General features: G+C 40.1%; 1 protein-coding gene across 1 annotated transcript; it reads left to right on the top strand.

The window, feature by feature from the left end:
• Positions 1–109: 109 nt before the first annotated feature.
• Positions 110–22457, top strand: DHX33 (DEAH-box helicase 33). The gene is made up of 12 exons (XM_075194963.1): positions 110–438; positions 1925–2085; positions 6779–7006; positions 9348–9518; positions 10171–10356; positions 12146–12257; positions 12696–12855; positions 14576–14664; positions 15871–15998; positions 16724–16927; positions 18613–18699; positions 18954–22457. The coding sequence occupies exons 1-12, from the start codon at positions 234–236 to the stop codon at positions 19260–19262; spliced, it is 2040 nt and encodes a 679-aa protein (XP_075051064.1). The 5' UTR covers positions 110–233; the 3' UTR covers positions 19263–22457.
• Positions 22458–27754: the final 5297 nt, after the last annotated feature.

Below are 27754 nucleotides of genomic sequence, written 5' to 3'. Positions count from 1 at the left end.
AGCTTGACTGGTATTCCTAATGTTTATCTGTATTATACACTGCAGGGACTGTGACAATGTACACTACTGACAATCGGAGCACTGCGCCACCTCGCGGTGGTGCCCAGTATTGGAGAAGCTGGCAGCGGAAGCACGTGTGGTGCAGCTGCGGATCGGCATGATCCACCCCGGGCAGCCTCTCTCTATCCCGGGGACACACCGATTAAGCAGCGCTTGTACCCGCCTATGATACTATGTCTCAGAACTACTACCGCCCACCGGCCAAGAGGTTCAAGCCGGGATCCCCTCCGTTTATTCACAACCGGAAAGGGGCCATGCAGCCCGGGCCCAGAAAACAGCCGGTGCCCATGGAGCAGCAGCGGCGGAGTCTTCCCATCTATCAGGCCCGGGCACAGCTGATAGGGCAGCTGCGGCAGCTGGAGAGTGCAGTCATCATCGGTGAGTGGGAGAGGGCCATGTTTATATGGCATGTGTAAATACAGCATAGCTCTGCGGCAGTACTAAGCTGCACAGATCCATAACACCTTAATGTGAGAACGAGATGTGCTCCCTGTGACCTATCTTATAAAGATATATTGGTAATGTAGAGAATATTTATATATGTATAGTACACAAATGATAGTAATACATGTATAAATTTCTGTAAATTATATATATATATATATATATATATATATATATATATATAGTGAGTTCTGGTGCTGTCTCTTCAGTGTTTAGTAGGAAAATATGTGTTTTACAAGGCATAATGCACCCCCTCCCAGGGGGAATTCAATTAGCCACAAAGTGTTTCCGGAATGTCCGTGAGACACTTTGCAGCAGAGACTTGACGCTCCACAGAGGTGCGAGGAAAAATGATCGGAGATTTCTACCGTAATAGCCGGCAGTGTACGTGCGCCTCATCGCCGGCAATTAAATTTCCACCCTAATATCCGTATAATTTACATTACATAGTGCATTATCCCATATAAACCACTATGTACACATGGAGACGTATCTTTCAACTATCAAAATTGCTGAAATGACACATTCAAATAACTAATATGCAACTGTTGATTTTATACATTAATATATACAACTGTCATTTACAATAAGCAAAAAGAAAACCTTTAAACTGTTAATTATTCCATTTTAAATTTTGCATGATAATTTTGCATGATATATGTGTTTTATTTATTGAAGAATTATGTCATGCTCCCCTGTGGTCTGGTCAGCAAGAAAACATCAGTCAGCTGTGTTGTGCTGTTTGTGCTGCAGTCTTCCAAAACCAATGAATTCTTACAAAATACTTGGGGCTAGATTTACTAAGCTGTGGGTTTGAAAAAGTGGGGATGTTGCCTATAGCAACCGATCAGATTCTAGCTTACATTTATTTAGTACCTTCTACAAAATGACACCAATGGCTAGATTTACTAAGCTGCGGGTTTGAAAAAGTGGGGATGTTGCCTATAGCAACCAATCAGATTCTAGCTGTCATTTTGCAAAAGGTACTAAATAAAAGCTAGAGTCTGGTTGCTATAGGCAATATCCCCACTTTTTCAAACCCGCAGCTTAGTAAATCTAGGTCCAAGTATCTGATTGGTTGCTATAGGCAACATCCCCACTTTTTCAAACCTGCAACTTAGTAAAGTTAGCCCTTGATGTCTAGACATTTACTTAACTAGTGTGAAACAAAAAGGTGGTGGTGCCTATAAAAATACATGTAATGATTAATTGTAATGTAATTGGTTGCTAAGGTCAACACCACCTTTTTGCTTTGCATCAGTTTTAAAAATGACACTATTATGTCTGATATTTAATCAATTTGTTTTTTGAAAGAGCTCAAAAAACTCTCCAGTTCAGATTTTTTTGTGCATTTAAGAATTTGTGTAATGTTATTACATTAATCCATAATGAGTGTGATTTTTTTTTTTTATATGTAAAGGTGAGACTGGTTCCGGCAAAACGACTCAGATTCCACAGTATCTGTATGAAGCCAGCATAGGGCGCCAGGGTATCATCGGCGTGACTCAACCCCGCAGAGTTGCTGCTATATCTCTGGCAACAAGAGTGTCAGAAGAGAGGAAGACAGAGCTCAGTAAACTGGTAGGCAACATAATCTATTTACATATTTCAGGGTGATAGAATTAAAGGAGATGTAACTCAAACATTTATATTGTCCAATTTCTAATACAATGATGTGCAAACATTTTTATTAATAGTGTCACCATATAGTTGAAAAGGAACAATACAAGGACCACTTTTAATGACCCATGATAAAGGTCAGATTCTGAGGATCAAAACAGCCGCTGTCGTGGTGACTTCTTGGGTTTTACAATAATTGTATTTTTTATCTTTTATTTGTAAGGCCCAACAAATAGTCTGCAGCACCGTACATATGGGATTTACAAAATTACATAGATACAAAAACAACAAAATTACATAACTACAAGAAGCAAAATATACATAATTACAGCCCGCATAATTACATGCAGAAAACACTAGGAGAGAGGTCTCTTACATTATAGAGGGGAGGGGAGGACACTAAGAGGGTAAAGCTTAGTGGGGGCAGAGTTTGGGGTGGTGGCAGAGTTAGCAGGAGGGCTCCGTAGGCTTAAATGAAAGATTATTTTTAAGGGCACTTTTAAAGACTGGCGGATAGCCTAAGTAGGCATGGGAGTGCAATCCAAGGTTGGGAGTAGCATGGGAGAAATCTTGAAGGCACAGGAAGAGGTAATTATTGGGTAGATGAGGGGGTGGTTTTTGGAAGGGCCGAGTGTTCTTGAGGGACTGTGTGTAGGAATGAGGTTGAACATGCAAGGTGACTTTGTAGGTGAGGAGTTTGAACTGGATTCGATAGAGTACAGGGTGCCAGTGTATTGACTGTCAGACGTAGAGTCCGGCAGGGGAAAATGAGATTGGCTGCAGCGTTGAGGACTGATTGAAGTGGGGAGAGACAGGTGTAAGAGAGGCCAGTGAGGAGTGGGGTACAGTAATCAAGATGAGAGGTAACGAGAGAGTGGAAGAAAGGCTTAATTGCTTCCAGGTTGAGAAAGGGCCTGATTCTGGAGATATTATGAAGGTGCAAGCAGCAAGATTGGCCTGAATGTGGGGGTGGGGTTACTTATGGCACCCGGGGCCAGATAGATTTTTGAGTGAGCAAAAGGCTTTTTGCTTTATCCCCTCAACTTTATACACACTAATCTGTACATTTAACATCATTTTTTTTATTATTATTAAAACAACACACTCGTCGGCTGGTATAATTGTGGGTTTCCCGCTGTACTCATGCTTGCCTAGCTCAGTAACAGTCAGCTCTCCATGGGTCAACACTCTGAAGAACTTTTAATGAATACTATGACCATTGCAAGTGTAGCCAGGCCTGGCCTTGGCACATCCACAAAGTACTTTAAATGTCCGGGTGCACAGCCAGTTCAAAAAATAATCATGGTAATAAGTAAAGATGAAAGACACTGACATGTCTTATGCAGGGATTTTATTCCAAGTTACAGCAAAGTTTCTGAATCCCCAATTTTACTTTTTCAAACTAGAAAGTAACATTTGTGATCCCAAGAATAGCTCTAATCATGAGGGAGAAGCAGAAAGAGGCCATGTGTATTCCAGACTTGCAGCAATCTGATCAGGAAGGTTCCCAGGTCTCCTGCCAGGTCTACGGCTATGCAACATCTTGATTGCTTAAATTTAAAACATTTCTTCACAGTATTGGTTGATGGTAATAACTTGTGTTAGAATTAACCCACGTTATATTAATTAGTTTTAAGCTTTTAAAATGCATTTTGAAAGCCTAATAAAAGTGCTTTGGCACTAAAAGTCTAGCAATGTTAGAGCATGGACCTGTACACAAACCCTATCTGACAAGTCTTTGCTTTGTGTTGCCTGCAGCTGGATAGAATATAATGGAGTTCTATGGTAACGCTTATTAAATACATACAGTAAGTACACTGCTGGAAGGAGGGTTTGAGTACACTGTTAGAGGGGACAAAGTACAGGCATGAGTTAGTGTTGAAAGCCTATGTGTACAAGCCCTAATGATGGGAAATAAATACGTTTTACATTTCTTCAATCAGGATGCTTCAGAGTGCTTTGTTATCGATTACACTGGTAGAAATGTTATGTAGTTCTGTAATTTCTGCATAATACATAATTGTGTGAGGATAAATAGAATTGGTCTTTGTGTTAACTTTTGTAATTAACTGTACCAGTTGAAAACCCTAGACATAAGTCCTCTTCCAAATTGCTAGAATAGCTTCCTTCTCAGTCTTATCTCCTCACTTACCTTCTCATGTAACGCAACTTAAGGGTGGGGAATACAATGACGGTGATGAGTTCGGGAATTCAGGATTTCAGAAAAAATGAGACATTGGCCTAGCTGGCTTCGGCAGTATATAAAAAATGAGTGAGGTGGTAATCGAAATATATTATTTTGTATGATTAGTAAGACGTGCATTATGTAGGGGGGGGGGGTTCACATCCATGTAGAAATTTTTATGTTCACCCCTTTATACAACGCAAAAAAACTTCCACCTACAAAGTCCTTTAGATCTGCTTTTTCTCTTTCACTTCTCTCAAAGCTACCTACATTCTGCGTCATACACTCCCAAGGCTCTCTTGGACTTAAAGGGGGGAATTCAATTAACCGCAAGCTATTTTTTAACACAGCGTTAAGTCATTTTAACGCTGTTTTTTTAACATTTTCGAGCAGGTTAACTTTACCCACGATTCAATTCCATTTTTAACGCTTCGGTTTTTTTTCATGAAACAGTCCTCTCGCGCTCCAGTGGAAGGTCTATTGAAAGTATAAGGTGGCTGAGAGCCCGCCACGTTAAAAGCTATTCATTTTTTAACGCGGCGCGTTAAACAGGCCAATATGCTGTTTTATCTCGCACCTCTTTGGGGTGTGCTAAAAATAAAAAACCTAAGAAAACTAATTGAAATAATGTAAACAAAAATAGGTAAACTATGTTTATCAGTAATGCATACATGTAAAAGGTTGATTTTGTTGTAAAAAAATTAGAAGAAACAAAAAAAAATCACTAAATATATTTATGTATGTTTTTTGTAAAAATGTGTATGTACTAATGTGTTTTTACATGGTATAGATGATTATATAGTAAAAAATAGTCAAATAAAAAATATGCTAAAGAAAGTACTGTAATGTAGATATTATTAAATAGAATGGTTGTGTAATGCAATCTAATGCATGCAAATGTATGGCAATCCTTTTTTTTGTTATACATGACCGCATTAAAGACTCCTTGCTAACACAAATGATTAATGCGCGGAGGCAGCATTACCTATTTTTCAATTGAATTGCACGAGTTTTAACGTTGCGTTAACAAAAAACGGTCGCTATAGCAGTTAAAAACCCGTGTGGGATTTTTTTTTTTCAACAATGCTGGGAAAAAATTATCTTGCGGCCAATTGAATTCCCCCCTATGGGTTGTGTATATTATAGAATGATCTAGCTGGAATTAATCGTAGGATAGACACTATTAGAGAGTTTATCTAACTACTCCTCTCCTGTCACTGATTACGTCTGGTTTTATAGGAAACCATTTAACCTTCAGGACAAAATGGTTTATCTGACCCTCAGCAACGCCATTCTCACAAAAACACTGGTATTTCAAATACCCAGAGCACAAAGATTTTGCAACAACTCCTAGTGACTTCGGGAAAATCGGTAATAAAGGCAGTGATGGATACTCTCAGTGAAGGATACTCTTCTAAAGCTTGAGAAAATGGTAAGATCTACTTGGCTGCAACTATCTGGTTCCAAATAGTGACTGCTTCATGGAAAGTGTGAATCTCCTGGACCTGTGACCTGACTGAGCCAAGACAGTGATAGTCATGCTGGGTGTGGATGGCATACAATATGTCCACTATGTGACATACATTTTCTCACTTGCATCAGCTTCTGGCTTCCCATGTTTCATTTTGCATTTCTAAGATGGTATGTGCATAAATGTAACTGCGTGTATAAAATCCAGCTGTTATCTGGCTCCTAGCAGAGCTACATAGTCTAAACACATTGAGGGGAGTTCTACTCCTTGAGATGATCCGCTGGGCATTGCGGTGATGTCCGGCTGTGCTTATTTCCGAGTACTACGGTACCTGAACATCACTGATTTTCCTGCGCAATCTCTAGGGGGAGTAAGGAAAAATCAGTGATATTACATTGCCATAGAGTGCCAACACGACTATTCCGGTCGCACATTACTGCACATTGTGGGGAACTTTATTGTCCTGATCGATTGCATTATTAAAAAAAATTTGTATGGGCTGTCACTCATATTGTTCTTATGTGCCTTGTGGGGGACAGGTCATCCTGGTCTCTTGTCTGTTTCTCAAAAAACATATGAATGCATTGTGTTTATACACAGAGTAATGTCTATCCTGAGGCTATGAGAAGTGCATGTGTAAATTGTGTTCCCCAACAGGACCTAGAATTATGTGTATCAAGTTCTGGCAAAGTATGGAAAGTTTTGTAAACACATTCCAGAAAATGATGCTCTTTCTCATACATGTTATAAATATTGATCTATCGTTTATGTTCTCATAAGTTAATGGTAGTTTTATTTTTTAAAATCTTATTCCATTACAAAAATTGGACTTAAAGTTCATCTTTAAAATAGATATTTTGCCTTTCTATTCTTCCACTTATTTTTTTTTCCTTCTCTTCTCATAAATACACTGAGAGGCAAATAAATGATTTAAGGCTGGTGCATATATCCATATTACCAATTCATCTGAATTTCCTTTTTGTGTTTTCAATTGCCAGGTTGGGTATACTGTGCGTTTTGAAGACTTTACTTCAGAAGAGACAAAAATTAAATTCCTCACTGATGGCATGCTGCTCCGTGAGGCAATTGGAGACCCACTTATGTGCAAGTACAGCGTGGTTATCCTGGATGAGGCTCACGAGAGGACAGTGCACACTGATGTACTGTTTGGGATTGTCAAAATGGCTCAAAAGAAGAGAAAGGAGCTTGGGAAGTTACCACTGAAAGTAAGTACACAAGGAGAACTCGCAAACATCTTTATGTTAAAACAGTCCTCGTGTTGTGTAACATTGTTAACCATAATATTAAATGTGTTATATGTATACATTTTTTTATTCTCATGATAAGGCTATCTGATAGTGTGGTATCATACCAGATGATAACCCAAATGCTTAAAAACATACAAAGTATTCAAATAAACAGCTGAAGTTAGTTGCAGAGATGTCTCTATTGGGAATGACTGGCTTTAACTTCTCTATTTGTTTAACAAGATTCATTGCTGAAAAGAGCGAAAAACCATAAAGGTATACGTTACAGTCATGGCCAAAAGTTTTGAGAATGACACAAATATTGGTTTTCACAATGTTTGCTGCTTCAGGGTTTTTAGACTTTTTTGTCAGATGTTGCTGTGGTATACTGAAGTCAAAGTACAAGCATTTCATAAGTGTCAAAGGCTTTTATTGACAATTACATTAAGTTTATGCAAAGAATCAATATTTGCAGTGTTGACCCTTCTTTTTGAAGTACTCTGCAATTCCTCTGGCATGCTGTCAATCAACTTCTGGGCCACATACTGACTGATGGCCGCCCATTCTTGCTTAATCAGTGCTTGTAGTTTGTCAGAATGTGTGGGTTTTTGTTTGTCCACCCGCCTCTTGAGGATTGACCACAAGTTCTCAATGCAATTAAGGTCTGGGAAATTTCCTGGCTATGGACCCAAAATTTCAATGCTTTGATCCCCAAGTCACTTAGTTATCATTTTTGCCTTATGGCAAGGTGCTCCATCATACTGGTAAAGGCATTGTTCCTCACCAAACTGTTCTTGGATGGTTGGGAGAAGTTGCTCTTGGAGGATGTTTTGGTACCATTCTTTGTTCATGGCTGTGTTCTTAGGCAGAATTGTGAGTGAGCCCACTCCTTTGGCTGAGAAGCAACCCCACACATGAATGGTCTCGGGATGCTTTACTGTTGGCATGACACAGCACTGATGGTAGCGCTCTCCTTTCCTTCTCCAGACAAGCGTTTTTTCAAATGCCCCAAACAATCTGAAAGGGGATTCATCAGATAAAATGACTCTACCCCAGTCCTAAGCAGTTCAATCCCTGTACCTTTTGCAGAATATCACTCTGTCCCTGATGTTTTTACTGGAGAGAAGTGGCTTCTTTACTGGCCTTCTTGACACCAGACCATCCTCCAAAAGTCTTCACCTCACTGTGTGCTGCTGTTCCAGAGCAAGCTCTGCACTGGTGGTGCCCCGATTCCCCAGCTGCATCAATTTTAGGAGACGGTCCTGTCGCTTGCTGGACGTTCTTGGACGCCCTGAAGCCTTCTTCACAACTATTGAACCTCTCTCCATGAAGTTCTTGATGGTCCGATAAATGGTTGATTTCGGTGCAATCTTACTAGCAGCAATATCCTTGCCTGTGATGCCCTTTTTGTGCAAAGCAATGATGACTGCACATATTTCCTTGCAGGTAACCATGGTTAACAGAGGAAGAAGAACAATGATTTCAAGCACCACCCTGCTTTTAAAGCTTCTAGTCTGTTATTCTAACTCAATCAGCATGTCAGAGTGATCTCCAGCCTTGTCCTCATCAACACTCTCACCTGTGTTAATGAGAGAATCACTGACCTGATGTCAGCTGGTCCTTTTGTGGCAGAGCTGAAATTCAGTGGAAATGTTGTTTTTGGGATAAAGTTCATTGTGATGGCACTGATCACTCTTCATGACATTCTGGAGTATAAGTAAATTGTCATCATAAAAATTGAGGCAGCAGACTTTGTGAAAAATATTTGTGCCATTCTCAAAACTTTTGGCCATGACTGTACACACTTATTCACTGCCTTGCATTATATCAATAATCTAAACCAGTGTTCTCCCCAACACCTATTTCCTGGGTGCTTCACCTGGCTGATTCTACTTACCACCCGGCTCTTGAAGCCCAACAGAGTCTTATTACAATAGAATAAACCATTGTTTCTCTTATTAGAACAGGCACTATGTGAGCACTACAACCATCAGTGTGTGTTAGACCACTGACTAGCAGTCTGACTAGTCCTGGCAGGTGTGGGCAACATTTTTCATTATTTTTGCAAAGTATTAATACTGTCCCCACCCAGCTGTGTCTCACTGTCACTTGGCTGGCAAAAATTTATAGGAAGAACACTGTAAACCATAACCTACCAGTAACTTCTTTAGGCAAATATCACATGCCATCTTCTGTTTATAAATAAATGTATTACTTACATGATATTGCACATTTCAACTAGACAAAATAATTTGAACTGTGTTCCTTCGGCTGTTATTGTTCTCTTGAAACCCTATTAATTGCCCATCTCTCCTGTCAGGTCATTATCATGTCAGCCACAATGGATGTTGACCTTTTCTCTCAGTACTTCAATGGGGCCCCAGTTCTTTATCTGGAAGGCAGACAACATCCCATCCAAGTCTTCTACACCAAGCAGTCTCAAAGTGATTACCTGCAAGCTGCACTCATCACAGTCTTCCAAATCCATCAGGTAATGTGATGAATCACAATCACTGAATTCTCTAAATTCTATATTGGTGGTAATACAAGGGGATTAGAGGTAGTATTTAATAATAGTAATGTGATTTTTGTGGCACAAGTACAGGAATCAAGTTTTTATTCTATATAGTGTAACACAAAACTCTGGCTGACAAAGGATATAAATTATTTTAAAGCGCACTGCGTGTGTGAGATTTCCTTATGCATGATGTTAGGTGAGGCTGTATGCATATTGTTCTTTGATAACCTTGTTTAATTAAGTGGTATGTGAAGGATAGTGATAAAATATACTTATAAACAAAAAAGCATATATTTATAAAGAACAAGCATGGGACCAATGCAATGTTTAAAAAGCTCTTTTTCACATACACTAAAATTTGTACTGTAATAACGAACTGCACAAGTGTGTGAAAGAAAACCACAGCAATTTTTATTTGATTTAGTCAACTAGCACACAGTTCATGTTGCTTTATAGATGTTTTTTGTTTTTGTTTTGTTTTTTTGAGTGCTTTGTTTAAATCATCACCCTCTTCTTTTAAACTTGGTACGTTATTATCAGTAAGATGACACAAACCCATCAAGTTCAGCCTTTGATAGTTTCTGGAATCTTGGCTATAATGTTTTAATATTGTTTTCTTCTGAAGGAGGCACCAGTTTCTCATGACATACTAGTGTTTCTGACTGGTCAGGAAGAAATTGAGGCGATGACTAAAACATGCAGAGACATAGCAAAGCACCTCCCGGATGGCTGTCCACAGATGACTGTGATGCCTCTTTATGCCTCCCTGCCGCACTCACAACAACTCCGAGTATTCCAGAATGCACCCAAGGTCAGTGAGCGTTGAAGGATTTTTACACAAAAAGTTCCTGGACGAAGGGTGGAAATACATTTTTGTGTGACTTTAGTGGCTAGTGTTCTGATTATCTTATGAAAGTCGATTCCTCTCCCTCCTGCCCTATAATATGACATTGGGTTTAGTGACACTGTAATTGAGTTTCAGAGAATTATTGCATGACACAAACATGAAATATTGCAGATAATTTTAATATAGTAACATTGATAATGGCAAATTCTACTGAGTAATTGCAAATTTCTGTATTTTTCTTGCAATTGTATAGAATTTAAAAGAATACTAAAAATCTCTACAGTTGTATTATTGTATAGCCTATGCACTTGCCTATGTCATTTAGTGTATAAGAAATACTGTAAAAACCATACCAATTACACAAAGGTCCACTGCTCAAAACACATCTACACCCCAGTTTTACATGGTTACATTACTGTAGGTATACCCACTAGTTTCATCGTGGGCTTACTCTGCAACCATGTCTGGGGTAAGTGGTTTTACAGATCACTCTTGTGGTTATACTTACCTTTGGTAACCTGCAGCTGCTGACCGCTCCTACTGGTGCTAATCGTTCACCAGACACTCCCCGTGTGTAAGTGCCAACTGCACACCACCATAACGCCTGAAATTGTAGAAGTAGTCGCTGCCGCCACCAGGCTCCTTCATCTGCACTTGTAACTGCTAATGTTTGGGTGGTGTGTGTAGCTACTGTAGCACCTCTTTGCTGGCAACTAAAACTGGTCCTTCCTACCCGCTTATTTTGGTGCAGAACGGCAGGGTAGCAGACAAAGCGTTGACTCGGGGCATTGAGTTCAAGACAGGACAACTTGGGGATGGATTAGAGTAATACACTTTAAATGGGACTTTGCTGTCCTTTTTGTAAAGTTATTACACAATGGGCAGGTGTGAGCCAGCTCCCCTGTCTCTTTATCCAGTCAAGGTTGATTGAAATATCTTGCACGTAAATCAGCCTTGATTTGTAACATTACACTCGGTGGCAGGGGTGTGTGTTTTTTTTCCTCCTGTCCACTCACTGTCAGGATGAGTTGGAGCTCAGACTTATTTCACATTTTTACATTACTGTGTTTATATGTTGGGTGCACCGTGCCAGACATATAAATTACTATGAACTGCAGCACATGTGGGGAAAGTGGTGACCTAACTACACTAAACATAGTAAGATAGTTGATGAGGGTGAAAAAAGACAACAGTCCATCAAGTTCAACCTATTTTGGATTTTCTGTGATCCCTATCTTTTATATTTGAAATTGATCCAGAAGAAGCAACCGCCAATCTGTTTTGGTCAGGAAAAATCCCTCTGACCCAGTATTTTCTCCCTGGATCCACTACTGTCCTTCATTTTAATTAGCGGTCCTAACCCTGGGTAATCTTTTCCGCTAAAAAATTTGTCTAACCCTTTCTTAAACATATCTATTGAATCTGCCATCACAAACTTCCCTGGAAGTGAATTCCATATCTGGACTGCCCTTACTGTAAAGAATTCCTTCCTTTGTGGCTGTGAAATTTCCTCTTCTCTAACCTTAGGGGGTGACCGCGTGTCCTGTGTATAGTCCTTGGGGTAAAAAGTTCCCATGAAAGTTCTCTGTATTGACCATATCCCCTCTTAGACGCCTCTTTTACTACTTGTATACCAAAGTGTTTCACTGCAAAAATGTTAGATCATTCAAGAACAAGCAACAACATTGCATTGAGGAATGTCTGTCTGTTTTTGTACCTGGGATCTTTCTGATTTTCATGCACTGTCTTTCAGGACCACCGCAAGGTTATTCTTTCCACCAATATTGCGGAGACCTCCATCACTATAACCGGAATCAAATATGTAGTAGATACTGGCATGGTGAAAGCAAAGAAGTATAACCCTGGTAATACATTGTGTTACAAGTAATTCAAGATTAAAATGAAATGCATAAATAGCACTAATGTGTTACTTGTAAAGCAGTTTTTCCATGAATTCCTGCACATGTCTCGCTGACTATTCCTGTCTTTATCTTTGTGGATGTGTTGGGGATTGTAGTTCAAGCCATGTTAAAATATTTAAGAGTTAATGTTTTACTATAGCCTAATCTTTTATCTCTGCCTATGATGTCCATGATATGGAGAAAAGTTGCACCTTAATCATATTTATTTAATAACACACATTGTAAAGTAGCACTGGTAGTGTTCTGGTAGTCTTGCAGGAACAGTACTGGGGAAATATGTTTTGTGCAATAACTCCCATGTCATAGTCACCACTTTACAGAGCTGATACTGAGTACTCCTCACCTGAAAATAATCGCTTCTAAATATATGTGTTCCTCTAGAAAGTGGTCTGGAAGTTCTAGCAGTGCAGCGGGTATCTAAAGCCCAGGCCTGGCAACGCACTGGAAGAGCAGGAAGGGAGGACAGTGGCATTTGCTATAGACTCTACACAGAGGATGAGTTTGAAAAGCTTGATAAAATGACTCTGCCAGAGATACAGAGGTGAGTTATATAACTGTTTAAAGCTGTATATCAATACATGGTCTACTGTCTGCAGTAGGGGGACAAAAACAGTGAGTTATGTATCATTGTTTAGAGGCATGGCATAGGAAATATAATCCTATATTAATAACAGAATCAATATATAGCAAAAAAACGAAAAAAAAACCACTAAGTAAGTTTATAATAAAACCTATATTATTCCAAATAGATAAAACATAGTATAAAAATCAGGATTTATAAGATAGCACACATGAAAAACATCAAACTTGGCATGTAAATATATATAAAATATTTTAACATTTGTAATAAGTGGAGATCGAAATCCGGAACATAAAGTTCCAAAATCAAGACAATTAGGATACAGCCAACATATTCATGAATAGAAAGGGGGCAGAATATATTGGCCCATCTGCTTTTGCTTTCCAAGGGTCAGTTCCTGTTTTCGGTGTTCACTTTTGCCCTGTTGTCAGCTTTGAAAATAACCACTAAGTTCATGGCTTCCATGGCATTAGGACCATGATCGTCCCATAGCTGAAGGATATCCAAGTGAAGACTCAATCCAGGGAGCTGGCAATTCATCATATCTAGCTTCCAGAGCCCACAGCTTGATTATAAACAGGGCCAAATTGTTGCTGACCCAATTGAATTATGTGCTGTTCCTGTGGCTCTTTTCTTTTTAAAATAGGGCTTGGCAGAATCCATTTTAACAGTATGGCTCTTAAAGCTGTGATTCTCAAGTAGAAAGGTGGTGTTGATCATTCATACTGTACTGCAGACACATCGTCTTCTTTTGTCTATCATAGGATTTGGAAGTTTACCCACAAAATATTTGTCTTTCTACCCTCTGTGTTCTTTCATTGTCAGTTGGAACTAATTCTAATTTTAAGTTGTGTTTTGCATCCATGTTTGATTGCCTTACCGCAGTCTTCCCAACTTAATGTGGTCTCTGGGTTTCACATAAAAACCAGGAGTTGCTAGTGCTGTCCTTGTGTCTTCACCTTTGGAACTCCAAAAAGCAGCGATTCTCTCTTTGAATGTAGTGTGGTTTGTGCCTCTATACCTATTCATGATTTGCATGTTCCATTGTTTGGGCAACCTTATGTCCTCTTCAAAGGAAGGGATGTGGTGTCTCCTCTTAGTAGATCTCCCTCTGGATGGGGTCGGCAATCCGGCAGGCCTTTTCGGTAGGGGGTGCCTTTACCTCTGGACTGATGATAACACTCAGCTAGGGTGGTGGTCCTTCTTTGCCATTGTGTCATGGGACATCAGCAGAACAGGTTTGCAGAGTAGCCATATGGTCATCCCTGTGTACCTTTTTCACATTTTACAAAGTGAACATAAGTCTTTTGGTAGGACAGACCTCTAGGTGGCTATTCATTCTGACTCCATTGAGGGTGGGTTTGGATCTGCCTACTGTCTTCTTACTTTTGTATGTGCCATTAAATCCCTAGTAGGAGCAAGGGTTTGAAGTTATAGGGAGCAATTAATTTTTTCTATTGTCCTCTTCTTAGGAAACATAGAAACATAACTCGCTGTATCGCCAGTCTCGGAGAAAGCGATTTAAGTCTTACAAAAATCCCAGTTTTTGCATATTGTTGATCCTTAGTTTAAGAAACTAAAATCTTAGTTTTGTGTTACTCTAACATTAAAATGCTGTATAATATCTCATTTATACATCACATGGGAGCGAAAAGTTTAAAATGTACTAAATTTTCTGTAGGTGTAATCTGGCCAGTGTAATGCTGCAGCTTCTTGTCCTGAGAGTTCCAAACATCCTCACCTTTGACTTTGTATCCAAGCCTTCTCCAGGTGCGTGCCTCCACACTATAGAAAGCTGTGTGAATAGTTTCCACTTTGCGAATGTTAAATACAGTGAAATGTTGATCACCTATACTGATGTGTACATGTTTGCAGTGTAAGAATAAAGAGTCATGGGTGGTCTTAAGATAAATACACTTAGGGCTAGATTTACTAAGCTGCGGGTTTGAAAAAGTGAGGATGTTGCCTATAGCAACCAATCAGATTCTAGCTTTCATTTATTTAGTACCTTCTACAAAATGATAGCTAGAATCTGATTGGTTGCTATAGGCAACATCCCCACTTTTTCAAACCCGCAGCTTAGTAAATCTAGCCCCTAGACTCAAGAGCAATTATAACTTGTGTGGCATTGTTTCAGAGATCCACTCCAACTCCTTTCTCAATGCATTCAATGGCTATATATAATGGAGAGAGAGATCTCTCGATTTCTGTGTTTCTGTGTCTCTGTTTCTCTCTCTCTGTCTCTTCAATCTCTCCCGCCCTCTGTTTTTTATCAGGCTTAAGTATAGACAATGAGAGCCCCTCTATAACAGCTTGGGAGATGGTTAGCTAAAGGGCACATTACGACTTGTGTCCGACTACCTATTGTATTTATTTTTCAAAACTGGTTACACATGTATGTGCAGAGAGAGAATAACCTGTTGGCAATTGGAGCATTAAATGATTATAGCTCTGCCAGGTCTTGCATGTCCATTTGTAGAAATGTTTTTAAGTTGTAGCGGCTTAGTCTACATAGATGCTCAGATTGGATTCAACTCTCAGATTAATTATGTGAGGGTCCTGTCAAAGTGGTTTAAGAAGATTCTGTCACATTACATGAAATGTATTTATCCCTCCATAGCCTTCATCCATTTTACATTTCTGAGCCTTTACTTCCCATTTAAGGGACAAATTCAATTGTCCGGATTCCCTGCCACGTTAAAACTACTACCAGTTTTACGGTAATAGTTAGCTGGATTTCAGCTCGCGGTGAAATCCAGCAAGAAAACTACCGCAATAACGGTTTTTATTACGGTAATAGTGCGCGGAGTGCGAGATTTTCGGCGTTTCCACCGAAAATTTAATATGCCCCTAAGTTTTCATTTTCTTTCACAGTCTTTCTAATTACTCTGCATATCTGTCTGTTTTTATTATTACAAAAAATAACTGTTATATTACCATTGGAATATTTACGGTGCTGTGATTGTTTTACTGCAGACTCTATACGGGCTGCTATTGATCAGCTGGATCTGCTGGGGGCTTTGGAGAGGAAGGAAGACCAGATCATCCTCACACCCCTGGGGCGGAAAATGGCTGCTTTTCCTTTGGAGCCCAAATTTTCCAAGGTAATCATTTGCTAAACTGGTGTAACTTGGCCCACATTTGCTGGTGACAGCTGCATAAATCTACAGCAAAGCATATGACTTTACAATAAAACTAAAAACGCTGCTTTCAGAGAAGAGCAAATTAAGAATGCACAGTAAACATTTAATTTTTTAATCTGTAATTTTCTTTAACTGGCCTAAGCTGGGATTTACCCTCATCCCACCTCCCTCCATGTCCCGTAGATGGGTAAATTTATATAATAATGATGTTGGCAATGAAATCTGCAGAATGGAATTATATTTCCAAATGTATGACCACAAATCAACCTGATGCTTGATGATGCTCCATTCAAAGTTGGTCATCATTTTCGGACGTGTCTCTAAATCCATAAGGACGAGGTAGGAATCACACTTGTAGAGGGATTTGGAATGGATCATCCTGTCCTGTTTGTCCAAGCCTGAGTGAGCAGTAGAAGAGCAAAAGGTGCTTCTTGTCTCCCAGTTGTAAAATACTGCTGTGTGACACTGTAACCCCTAATCATATCCGACTCAACCTCTGCTGACACCGCAGCTTCCATAATTCCCATGCTGCAGGTGTACTTTTCTGGGGAAGGGAGTTTTTCTTGAGTTATTCTTTCATTCCTAGTTGTTTTTTTTAGACTTGCATATTATACTTTTAAATGGGATTATGTTTATATCATGCTAGAGGCAAAACAGCTTTCAAAATTATATTCATTTTCTTGCAGACCATCCTCCTTTCTTCCAAGTTTCACTGTACAGAAGAAATCCTGACTATTGTGGCTCTGCTTTCTGTGGACAGTGTCCTCCATAATCCACCTGCTAAACGGGATGAAGTGCAGGCAGCACGCAAGAAGTTCATTTCTAGTGAGGGTGACCATTTCACTTTACTCAACATCTTCCGTGCATTCAAAAACCTGGGTAAAAATAAGGCAAGTCCTCCTGCATTGTACATGATATCCCATTTTATTATTATTTCACCTTAAGTATAAATATGGCCCTTGGCCATTGTCCTAAATGATGCAATATCAATGGCTCTCAATTGGCTGTTTGTGGGAGGGTCAAACAACAAACTACTGTAAAAGGGTAATGTAAAATGACAACTTTTATGTATCGACATAAGCAAGTGTAGCCATGAACACTAAAGGGGCATATGAAGGCCGAGTAGTCAGATGTGCAGAAGACATTGTACAAACAACTGTGATCATCAGCTAAGTTACCCTTAAAGGATATGAACTGCCTGTGATGTTTATCGTTGAAGGGTTTTTCCACCTTAAGTTGTTTAAAACTCTCCTTCCTCTACTAGTACTTCGGTTTGCTCAGTTCACCATGGTCCCCAGTATTGGGGACCTATTCTAATGAAGAGCCGACTGTCCTTTCTAGCCATGTGTCAGATCCTTCCCTCTTCCTGCTGTTGGAGATTATTGCAATTAATCTCTCAGTGCTCCAGACATTGTTAGTACTGTGACTCGGCTGGATTGCACAAACATAAAGAATTAAATAAAAACAGAGGTTAGAACAACATAAGGTGTAAAATGTGAAAATATTTATTTTAAAATGGTGTATGAGGTAGTAATAGGCATTTTATAAACAATTAAATCAGTTGTGTAGTTTTAGCTACTGCTGACTGGTTGTTGCCAAGATTATTTCTCTCAAAGCCTCACCTCACTCTGCTATATTAGCAATATTTTGGAATTAACCAGATGTATTCTGCCATCTAATGATGGGTAATACAGTACAGATAATTTTCCTATGGAACACAAACACCAATATTTGCCTACATCTCTTGAGTATAGTACCAAATAACAGGACTTTATTCAAAGTCTGACAGTTATGAGTCTATTTGGGGATTTTTTTGGGGTGACCTTACATACGGAGTATATGATTTAACCTTTCTTAGGCAAATGTATAACACTTGCACAGAATGTTTAAATGCCTCACCAAATGCATGATGTGGTCAAATTATTTTTGGGGGTGTTTCTTTAAAAAAATAAATAAATAAATAAATCTTGAGAGACCCCATAGAGTGAGTGTTAAAGATCTCCCCTGTACACTTACATTATTAGATCTGGTGGTATCTGGACACCAGATCTAAAAGTTGCATGTGACACAGAAGATCCAGTCTGGACCTCCCATATACTGCTATTGTAAGCCCTGCTTTACAGAAAATTGAGCACAGTGCATTCACTTCTGGTTCCTGATCTTTCTTAGGACCCTTGCTGTCAGTGACCATTGATTGTATGATCTTAGTACTCCTGCAGCCGTAGCAGGCTATAATGTGTTTTCTTCTGTTTTAGGTTAATCTGGTAGACACATTCTTTGTTTTCACAAGTTGTGGAGAGCAAGTCTTGCTGGCCCACTTAGTTCCCCTCTTACTTTTCAAGAGAACAGATAGAATATTGCTGTGTTAGGGCTGCAGGAGCTGCTAAGGCCAGAGGATAGATCTGAGAACCACTGGTCTGCATTGACTTATAGTTGTTTCAAGGGAAACAAAAAGCAGGGGTGTGTTTTAATGTGTAGTTCTGGAGTATTTAGTAGCTCATATCATTCTTTGTTTAATTTGTAGATATTTCAAATGCAGATTTGAAAAATGAATTGTTATGTTTTTGTATCTCAGGAATGGTGCAGAGAGAACTTTATTAATGGCAGAAATATGATGCTGGTTTCAGAGGTTCGTTCTCAGCTCAGAGACATTTGTATAAAGGTATTGTTCTCTTTTTCCATTAATCTATATGTTTTATACACTCTATTACCCATTCTGCCATTAAGTTGTGTAAATTTATGATGCAAGTATCCAGATATCTATCCTGGAAAAAAACCACATTTGTCTATTTCTGATAAAAAAAATAAACATCAAAATTAATTTTGTGCGTTAACTGCAAAATTCCATTACAGTAATTTTGTTTGTTTGGGTAATTTTCTTAAAATACTACTTTTTTTTTTATTTTAAATTTACAGATGTCGATGCCAATAGAATCCTCAAGAACAGATACACGTAATATCCGCCAGTGTTTGGCGCACGGTCTGTTCATGAATGCGGCTGAGCTGCAGCCAGATGGGACCTACACCACCGTGGAGACACACCAACCTGTTGCCATACACCCCTCCTCAATACTTTTCCATTGCAAGCCAGCCTGTGTGGTTTACAATGAGCTGCTCCACACATCTAAGTGCTATATGAGAGACCTGTGTGTGGTCGATGCCGATTGGCTATTTGAGGCAGCGCCAGAATATTTCAGGAGGAAATTAAAATGTGCAAAGAATTAACATGTCGCTGTTAAGCATTCAACATGTGCTGAATGGGACATTGCATCAGTGCTCAGCAGCCAATTCATCCTGAACTTCAGAACCTTGATGTGAAAAAAGTGGAACATGTATTACAAAATTATTTTTTATGCTCTATAAAGTTCACATAGAACTATTATATCAATGTTTTCATATAATTTTATTCTGTGTCTTGGACATTCTATGCATTGAGAAACACTTTAATAGAGCCTTTTTGCTTACTATGTTTAAAAAGTACATACATATTCTTTGTAAGATTTTACCTAGTGTTAATTTGTTTCATTTAAGAATTATCTACTGCTGACAGTGTTCTGGAAAAATGTAGGTGTACATTTTATTTTTGGGGATAACTGTACTAAGCTATGTTTTTAGCCTTTCATTCATGGACCTTTCCCCATCAAAAGCTCTATACCGATTTATTGTTCTGGCTGCATTAATTAATGACATCAGTCGAGCGACTCGTATAAAAAGGTAAGTCTATTATTTGGACATGACAAAGTTTGGACATACTCCATTTCTTCCATTTTTTGAGTAGTTAGAAAACCACAAACTCTAAAATAATTTGTGTTGCTCTCCACATTAGGAGAAATGTGTAACACAATATAACTGTAAGACTCTTATTGTGGACTCTCTTATTCTAATTTTACCTGATAGATCCAAAGGCAGTTTGCTATATACATACAGACCTTACACAATATCTCATACAAAAATGTGTGTGTGTGTATATATCTCATTCCAAAACCATGGACATTAATATGGGGTTGGTCCCCCTTTTGCTGCTATAACAATGTCCACTCTTCTGGGAATTCCTTCCATTAAATTTTGGAACATGGCTGCGGGGATTTGCATCCATTCAGCCACAAGAGTGTTAGTGGGGCTGATGTTGGGCAATGAAGCCTGGCTCACAGTCTACATTGCAAATCATCAAGGTTTTCAATAGGGTTGAGGTCAGGGCTCTACAGGCCAATTCAACTTGAAAGACCATTTTTGATTGACCTTACTTTGTGCACAGGGGCACTGTCATGCTGAAACAGGAAAGGGCTGTTCCCCCTACTCCAATGCTGTACCACTAACATTTCCCTTCACTATAAAGGATCCACGCCAAACCATGAAAAGCAGTGCCACAGCATTTTTCTTCACCAGTTGACATTTGGGTGGGACTAGCATCCGCCAAACCTAGATTCGGTGATGGCCTGTGTGAAGTGTGATTCGTCACTCCACAGAACATGTTTCCAATGTTCTAATGGCTGTATGCTTTACAACACTCTAGTTAACTTTTGGCATTGTGCATGGTGATCTAAGGCTTGTGTTCATATGCTTGGTCATGAAAACCTAATCCACGAACTGCCCGATGGACAGTTCTTGGGCTGAAGTTGCTGCCAGTTGCAGTTTGGAACTCTAATGAGTGTTGCAACCAAGGACAGATGATTTTTACATGCTGTGCACTTCAGCACGCATCGGTCCCGTTCTGGGACCTTGGGTGTCCTACCACAATCAGGCTGCTCCTACACGTTTCCACTTCACAATAAGCACTTGACAGTTGCCCGGGGCAGCTCTAGCAGGTCAGAAATTTTACTTTTTGGAAAGCTGATCTATGACTGTGCCACATTGAAAGTCATTGAGCTCTTCAGTATGACCTGTTCTGTTGCTAAAGTTTAACTATGAAGATTGTATGCCTGGTTTTAAGCACCCGTTAGCAATGGTGAAGGCGGAAATGGCCAAAAACATTATTTAGAAGGAATGTCATTGGCAATGTATTGTATATCCCATCACAGCTATGTAAGGGCTCAGCAACTGCAGTTGACTGCATGAGATGCCTTATTTTGAAGACATTATTTCCCTAAAGGTAACATTACATCTGCTAGATAATCATTTAACCTATTAAATAAGTTGACATTACCCTATTGGTCTAATATAAAAAAAGTCTTTAAAGGCAGACTCGAAAAGAATACCTGAATAAGATAAATTCAAATTAATGATAAATAGAGTAGAATTTTATGAAGCTTGTCTCACAAAGGTATTTTTAAAAAAATCTACAACTTGTATATTGTTTCTCAGTAAACAGACATATTGATGTTTTGATTCTTTTTAAAGGCTTAAACCTTGTAAGCAATGTATCTTAATATATTTAACACGTTGCTATTATTCAATGTGGTTTGCTAGTCTTAAACCTTATGAGATATCTTGGTAGCAATGACTAGCCAAATAACATTGTAAATGGCAAAAGATTTAAAGCCATTACTGCATGGCATGTTGCAGTAGGAATAGGAATTATTATAATGTGAATAAAACTGATTAGAAATTGCTGCGTAGCATGCATTAGCAACACACTACATGTACCACACCATAGAAATAATTGGTTATGTTAAATGACTTATTTTCTATACATAATGTTGGGTACTCAGATGTGTTCCTCTAAAAGCTGTAAGCACCATATAGCAAAAGCATGCATATCTTTTATTTGATGTTTTCTAATTTGACCTCACTTACCAACCCTTTTCTTTCTTGTAATGAAATGTATGTAAAGAGAGAATGTGCCTTCTCTAGTCTAAAAGCATATATAATATATATATTTAGAAAGTGGTCATTTTATTATGTGGTGTATTATCTGTTGATAATCATGGTTATTCCGGTTTGTTCATATGACAAGTGACTACAGAGTGCTTTCTAGTAGTATGTATGATTCCCACAGTTGCCTTGTACAATATATTATTTTGGTACTCTTACCATATTGGTAAATTCAGGAAGTGCTTGTATCAGTGAGTTGCATCCAGGAAGATATATTCTGCATGGAAAGGAAAGTTCCATATTTTCATGAGTTGATATCAATAAGGAATAACTGCAGTATAGATTTTTGTATGTGCAAATTATTTATGGGAATAGAATATATGCTATTAAAGTGTCGAATTTCTATTTAAAATTGCTATTTGTTTTAAGACCATATGGGCATATATCCCTCCAAAAAAACTGTTGCTAATAACAAGTAGGATTTCAGCAAATGTGTAAATAGTTGTGATTATATATTATATGCTAAGCACAGGGCATTATAAATTATGTACTATATGTTCTACAAGCTGCATACAGCAGAGAATAAAAGCACAATGTAATAGTATGAATTCTACAAGAAAGTACTTTGGTTGTAAACTATCTGAATTAAAAAATAAATATCTTTTGAAACTTCTGTAATATATTTGTGCAACATACTATAGTCTGACATTATGGGGAAAAAAGAGATTTGCATTTTATGAGCAGAAATATTTGGTTCTTGAAAGCTTTTTTTTGTGTTCTGTGCATTTTATTAGTATTTTATGAACATGAGCTGAATGAAATAGGAGAGAAATTCATGTGATCAAGGACAAGATCTATGTGGAGTGTGTCCTATCCTGTCACGGGCACTAGGAGTCTTTACCCAGGGATCACCAGGTAATGGACTTACCAGAGCAGTATAGATGGTAATATGGTACTCTGGTAGCGGGGTGATCACGGAACAGGAAACAGCAGATGGTAGAGAATGCTCGTGGAAAGTCTATGACTAGCAACACTGGTAATATACAGGTAGTAGTACACGAGGAACTGAATGGACAAAGGAAACGTGAGGGTAGTCGGTGGTCTGCGGTAGCAAGTTGTACCACTGCTATAGTGAGGAGGAATGTCCAGCAGCAACGAGGAGGTGATGAGAGTCAGCGGTCTGCGTTTTAGCAAGTTGTACCGCTGTCTATGTGAAGGAATGGAATCCAGGTGGAGGTATCCGGGAAGTCAGTGGTCTGCGTTAGCAAGTTGTACCACTGCTATGTGAAAGGATACTAGAAACAGGTGACTCGGGATCAGTGGTCTGCCTCTAGCAAGTTGTACCACTGAATATATATGTGAGGAGGAGCACGGGGAGAGAAATGCAATACAGAGTATACACGGGCACACTGAACTTGATCCCACGATGATATGCACAATATAGTAATGACTGAACAGCACTGCACAATAATACAAAGTCACAGGAACTATCCGGCAAAAGGTAACACAGTCAAATGATGGCAATAGTCTCAGCGGATAGTAAACTCCAGAGGAGAACAACTCAGTCCAGCAAGATATGCAATACACCAGCACAGTCAATGAGAAGTATGCATACCGTGGTTCAGGAGCAGGCTGTCAGACAGGAGTGCAGAGATACCTGAACGGCTGGAGGCCGGCAGGATGCGAAGTCCCAGGAGGGTAGAAGCGGTAATCAAGTAGGTGCAGCGCACAGGTAGGTAGACCAGCAGAGATGGAAACAAATACTCAGGAAGCAGTAGTATATAGAACTGGAGAACACTGAAGTGTAGAGATGAAAGCAGCGAGGCGTTGAGCCGATGCAGACAGGCGAGATGACACAGGCAGGAACACTGTAGAAGCACGGAGAGCGGATCAGCTGGCTGCAGACACGAATAGAACTGAAGGGTAGCGGCAAGCAGGACACTGCAGGTACACGGAGGTAGCGGATAGGAATCAGCAGGTGCAGTCTCGATGAAACACGGGAGAGTTGAGATGAGCTGGAACTGTTGAGCACGGAGACAGCGGATAGGAATCAGCTGGTGCAGTCTCTATGAAACACAGGAGAGTTGAAGTGAGCTGATAGCTGTAGTGCACGGAGGCAGCGGATAGGAATCAGCTAATACAGTCACGATGAAACACAGGAGAGTTGAAGTAAGTTGATAACTAGTGCACAGAGGCGGCGGATAGGAATCAGCTAATACAGTCACGATGAAACACAGGAGAGTTGAAGTGAGTTGATAACTAGTGCACGGAGGCAGCGGATAGGAATCAGCTAATACAGTCACGATGAAACACAGGAGAGTTGAAGTGAGTTGATAACTGTAGTGCACGGAGGCAGCGGATAGGAATCAGCTAATACAGTCACGATGAAACACAGGAGAGTTGAAGTGAGTTGATAACTGTAGTGCACGGAGGCAGCGGATAGGAATCAGCTAATACAGTCACGATGAAACACAGGAGAGTTGAAGTGGTCTGAAAACCACAGGAATCAGAGCTGAATACACGAGGAAACACAGGAACACCTTCAGAGGCTCATGGGAATGAGACTCCAAGATCAGGCAACGAGGTATGGAACTCAGGTGCTTTAAATAGGGAGTGTTGCCTGATCAGCCAATTAACTAAAAGGAACATGAACTGAAGGTTTGAAAGGGCTGCACATGCGCAGACCCTCAGGATGGTGGACGGCCACGGTTCCTAAACACACGGGAAGAAGCACTCACAGTCCGGTGAGTGACAGTACCCCCCCTTTTAAAGGTGGGCACAGAACACCTGGAACCGGGCTTGTCCGGATTTTTGGAATAAAACTTCTTAAGAAGAGCTGGAGCGTTGAGATCTTCAGCTTTGATCCATGAACGCTCCTCAGGACCAAAGCCCTTCCAATGAACGAGGAAACGAAGAACTCCTCGCGAAATTTTTGCGTCCAATATATGAGTAATCTCGAAATCTTCCTCCTGATGAACTTGAACTGGCTGAGGTGCTGAAGGAGGGACCGAGAAACGGTTGATGATGAGAGGTTTGAGCAAGGACACATGGAAGGCGTTGGAAATGCGAAGATTCTTAGGAAGTAGAAGTTTGAAACAAACTGGATTTATCACTTGAATGATCCTATATGGACCAATAAAACGAGGAGCGAATTTCATAGATGGGACCTTCAAACGGATATTTTTGGTAGATAACCAGACACGGTCTCCAATTTTCAGTGGTGGAATAGCCCGCCTCTTCTTATCTGCAAAAGACTTATATTTGGCAGATGTCTTCTTTAAACAGGTTTTGACCTGAGACCAAATATTTTTGAAGGTCTGACAAACAGTCTCTACAGCAGGAACTTGGGTGGGAAGGAGGTCAGGAAATTCCGGAAAAGACGGATGGTGACCGTAAACCACAAAGAATGGAGTTTTGGAAGATGACTCATGGTACATGTTGTTATGAGCGAATTCAGCCCAAGGAAGCAATTCTACCCAGTTGTCTTGATTGGCTGATGAGAACATCCTTATAAAGGTCTCGAGATCTTGATTGACCCTTTCAGTTTGTCCGTTTGATTGAGGATGGTAGGAAGATGAGAGTGCTAATCGTATGCCCAAGGTCTTACAAAGGGCCCGCCAGAATCTGGAAACGAATTGTACTCCTCTATCTGACACAATCTCAGACGGACATCCATGAATACGAAAGATTTCCTTGACGAAATGCTCAGCCAGAGTAGAAGAGGAAGGCAAACCAGACAAAGGGACAAAATGAGCCATCTTCGAAAATCTGTCTACCACTACCCAAATAGTATTACAATTTTTACTAGGCGGAAGATCAGTAACAAAGTCCATACTAATATGGGTCCAAGGCTTGGATGGAATGGGTAGTGGTTGAAGCAAACCCGCTGGGGTTCTGCGGGAGGTCTTAAACTGAGAACACAATTCACAAGCAGCTACAAACTCTTTGACGTCTCTCCTCATCGAGGGCCACCAGTAACTTCGAGAGAGAATCTCAAAGGTCTTGCGTTCACCAGCATGTCCAGAAAAACGAGAAGAGTGGAACCACGAAAGGATTTTCCTCCTAAGAGTAGGAGGCACGAGGGTCTTCCCAAATGGTAGCACTTTAGTGGAAGAAGCAGCCAGCGAAATACATTTGGGGTCTAGTATAGAGTGGTTGGAAACCTCTTCAACGTCAGAGGACGTCACAAAAGCTCGGGATAGAGCGTCAGCTTTTTTGTTCTTGACAGCCGGTTTGAAGGTTATGATTAATTTCGAAACGAGAAAAGAAAAGAGACCATCTTGCTTGACGAGGATTCAAGCATTGAGCAGACTGTAGATATGACAAGTTCTTATGATCCGTGAAAATCGTCACAGGGTGACGAGCTCCCTCCAACAAGTATCTCCACTCCTCTAATGCTACTTTGATAGCCAGCAACTCCTTGTCCCCGATAGTGTAATTCCTCTCCGCAGGCAGGAGACCCCGAGAGTAAAAAGCACAAGGATGGAATTTATGTTGCTCCGATCGTTGGGAGAGAATGGCTCCTAAGCCAACATTAGAGGCATCTACTTCTAGGAAGAAGGGAAGTGTCACATCAGGCTGTCGAAGAATGGGAGCAGAGGAGAAGGACTCTTTAAGAAATTGAAAGGCTTGGAGAGCCTCAGATGACCATTGCTTAGTATTGGCCCCTTTACGGGTCAGGGCCACAATAGGAGATGCAATGGACGAGAAGTCTTGAATGAAGCGTCTATAGTAATTGGCAAAACCTAAAAAACGCTGAATGGCACGAAGAGTAGTTGGCTGAGGCCAATGTAACACAGCATTCACCTTTTCTGGATCAATTTGTAGATCAACTCCGGAGACAATATAACCCAAAAATGGAATCTGGGGCAACTCGAATGAACATTTTTCTAGTTTGCAGAATAATGAATTTTTCCGGAGTCTGGAAAGGACCTCTGCCACATGTTGGTGATGAGAGGGCAGGTCCTGTGAAAAGATCAATATGTCGTCCAGGTAGACAACGACACATACATATAACAAGTCCCGAAAGATCTCATTAATGAAGCCCTGGAAGACAGCGGGGGCATTACATAACCCGAAAGGCATTACTAAATATTCATAATGCCCATCTCTGGTGTTGAAAGCTGTCTTCCATTCATCACCGGACCGGATTCTAATTAAATTATAGGCACCACGAAGATCCAACTTGGTAAAGATCCGAGCTCCCTTAATGCGATCGAATAACTCAGTAATCAGAGGAATGGGGTACCGATTTTTAATAGTAATGGCGTTAAGTCCACGAAAATCTATGCAGGGGCGTAGTGATCCATCCTTCTTTTTTACGAAGAAGAACCCGGCTCCAGCGGGAGAGGTGGAAGGTCGAATAAAACCTCGCTGGAGATTCTCTTGGTTGTATTCAGATGTAGCTTGAGTTTCAGGTAACGAAAGTGGATACACCCGACCCCTAGGAGGAGTCTTGCCAGGTAGAAGATCGATCTGACAATCCCAAGAACGATGAGGAGGAAGACGTTCAGACTGAGCTTTATCAAACACATCGGCAAATGAAGCATACTGCGGAGGGAGTCCCGGTGAGGAAGATGAGATGGAAGATTGCTGTATTTTAAGAGGAATGACTTGGGAAAGACAACGATGATGACATTCAGCTCCCCAAGACGTAACTTGAGAAGTGCGCCAGTCAATCTGGGGAGAATGACATTAAAGCCATGGAAGGCCTAAAACAATCGGACTTGTAGTAACAGGAAGAATTAAAAACGAAATCTCTTCATGGTGTAGCACACCAATCTGAAGCGTTACTGGAGACGTACTCTGGGTGATGAGACCATTGATGAGACGTGATCCATCTATAGCAGTCATAGTAATCGGTGTTTTCAAAGTAATCACTGGTAGGGACCATTGATTCACTAGGGATTTAGAAATGAAATTTCCTGCTGCTCCAGAATCAATCAGTGCTTGGGACTCAAAGGATT

The sequence above is a fragment of the Mixophyes fleayi genome, chromosome 2 (assembly GCF_038048845.1).
Source record: "Mixophyes fleayi isolate aMixFle1 chromosome 2, aMixFle1.hap1, whole genome shotgun sequence".
Taxonomy (NCBI): Eukaryota; Metazoa; Chordata; class Amphibia; order Anura; family Limnodynastidae; genus Mixophyes; species Mixophyes fleayi.
Note: the sequence above shows the minus strand (reverse complement) of the source record. Positions and strands in the feature narration are given on the sequence as shown.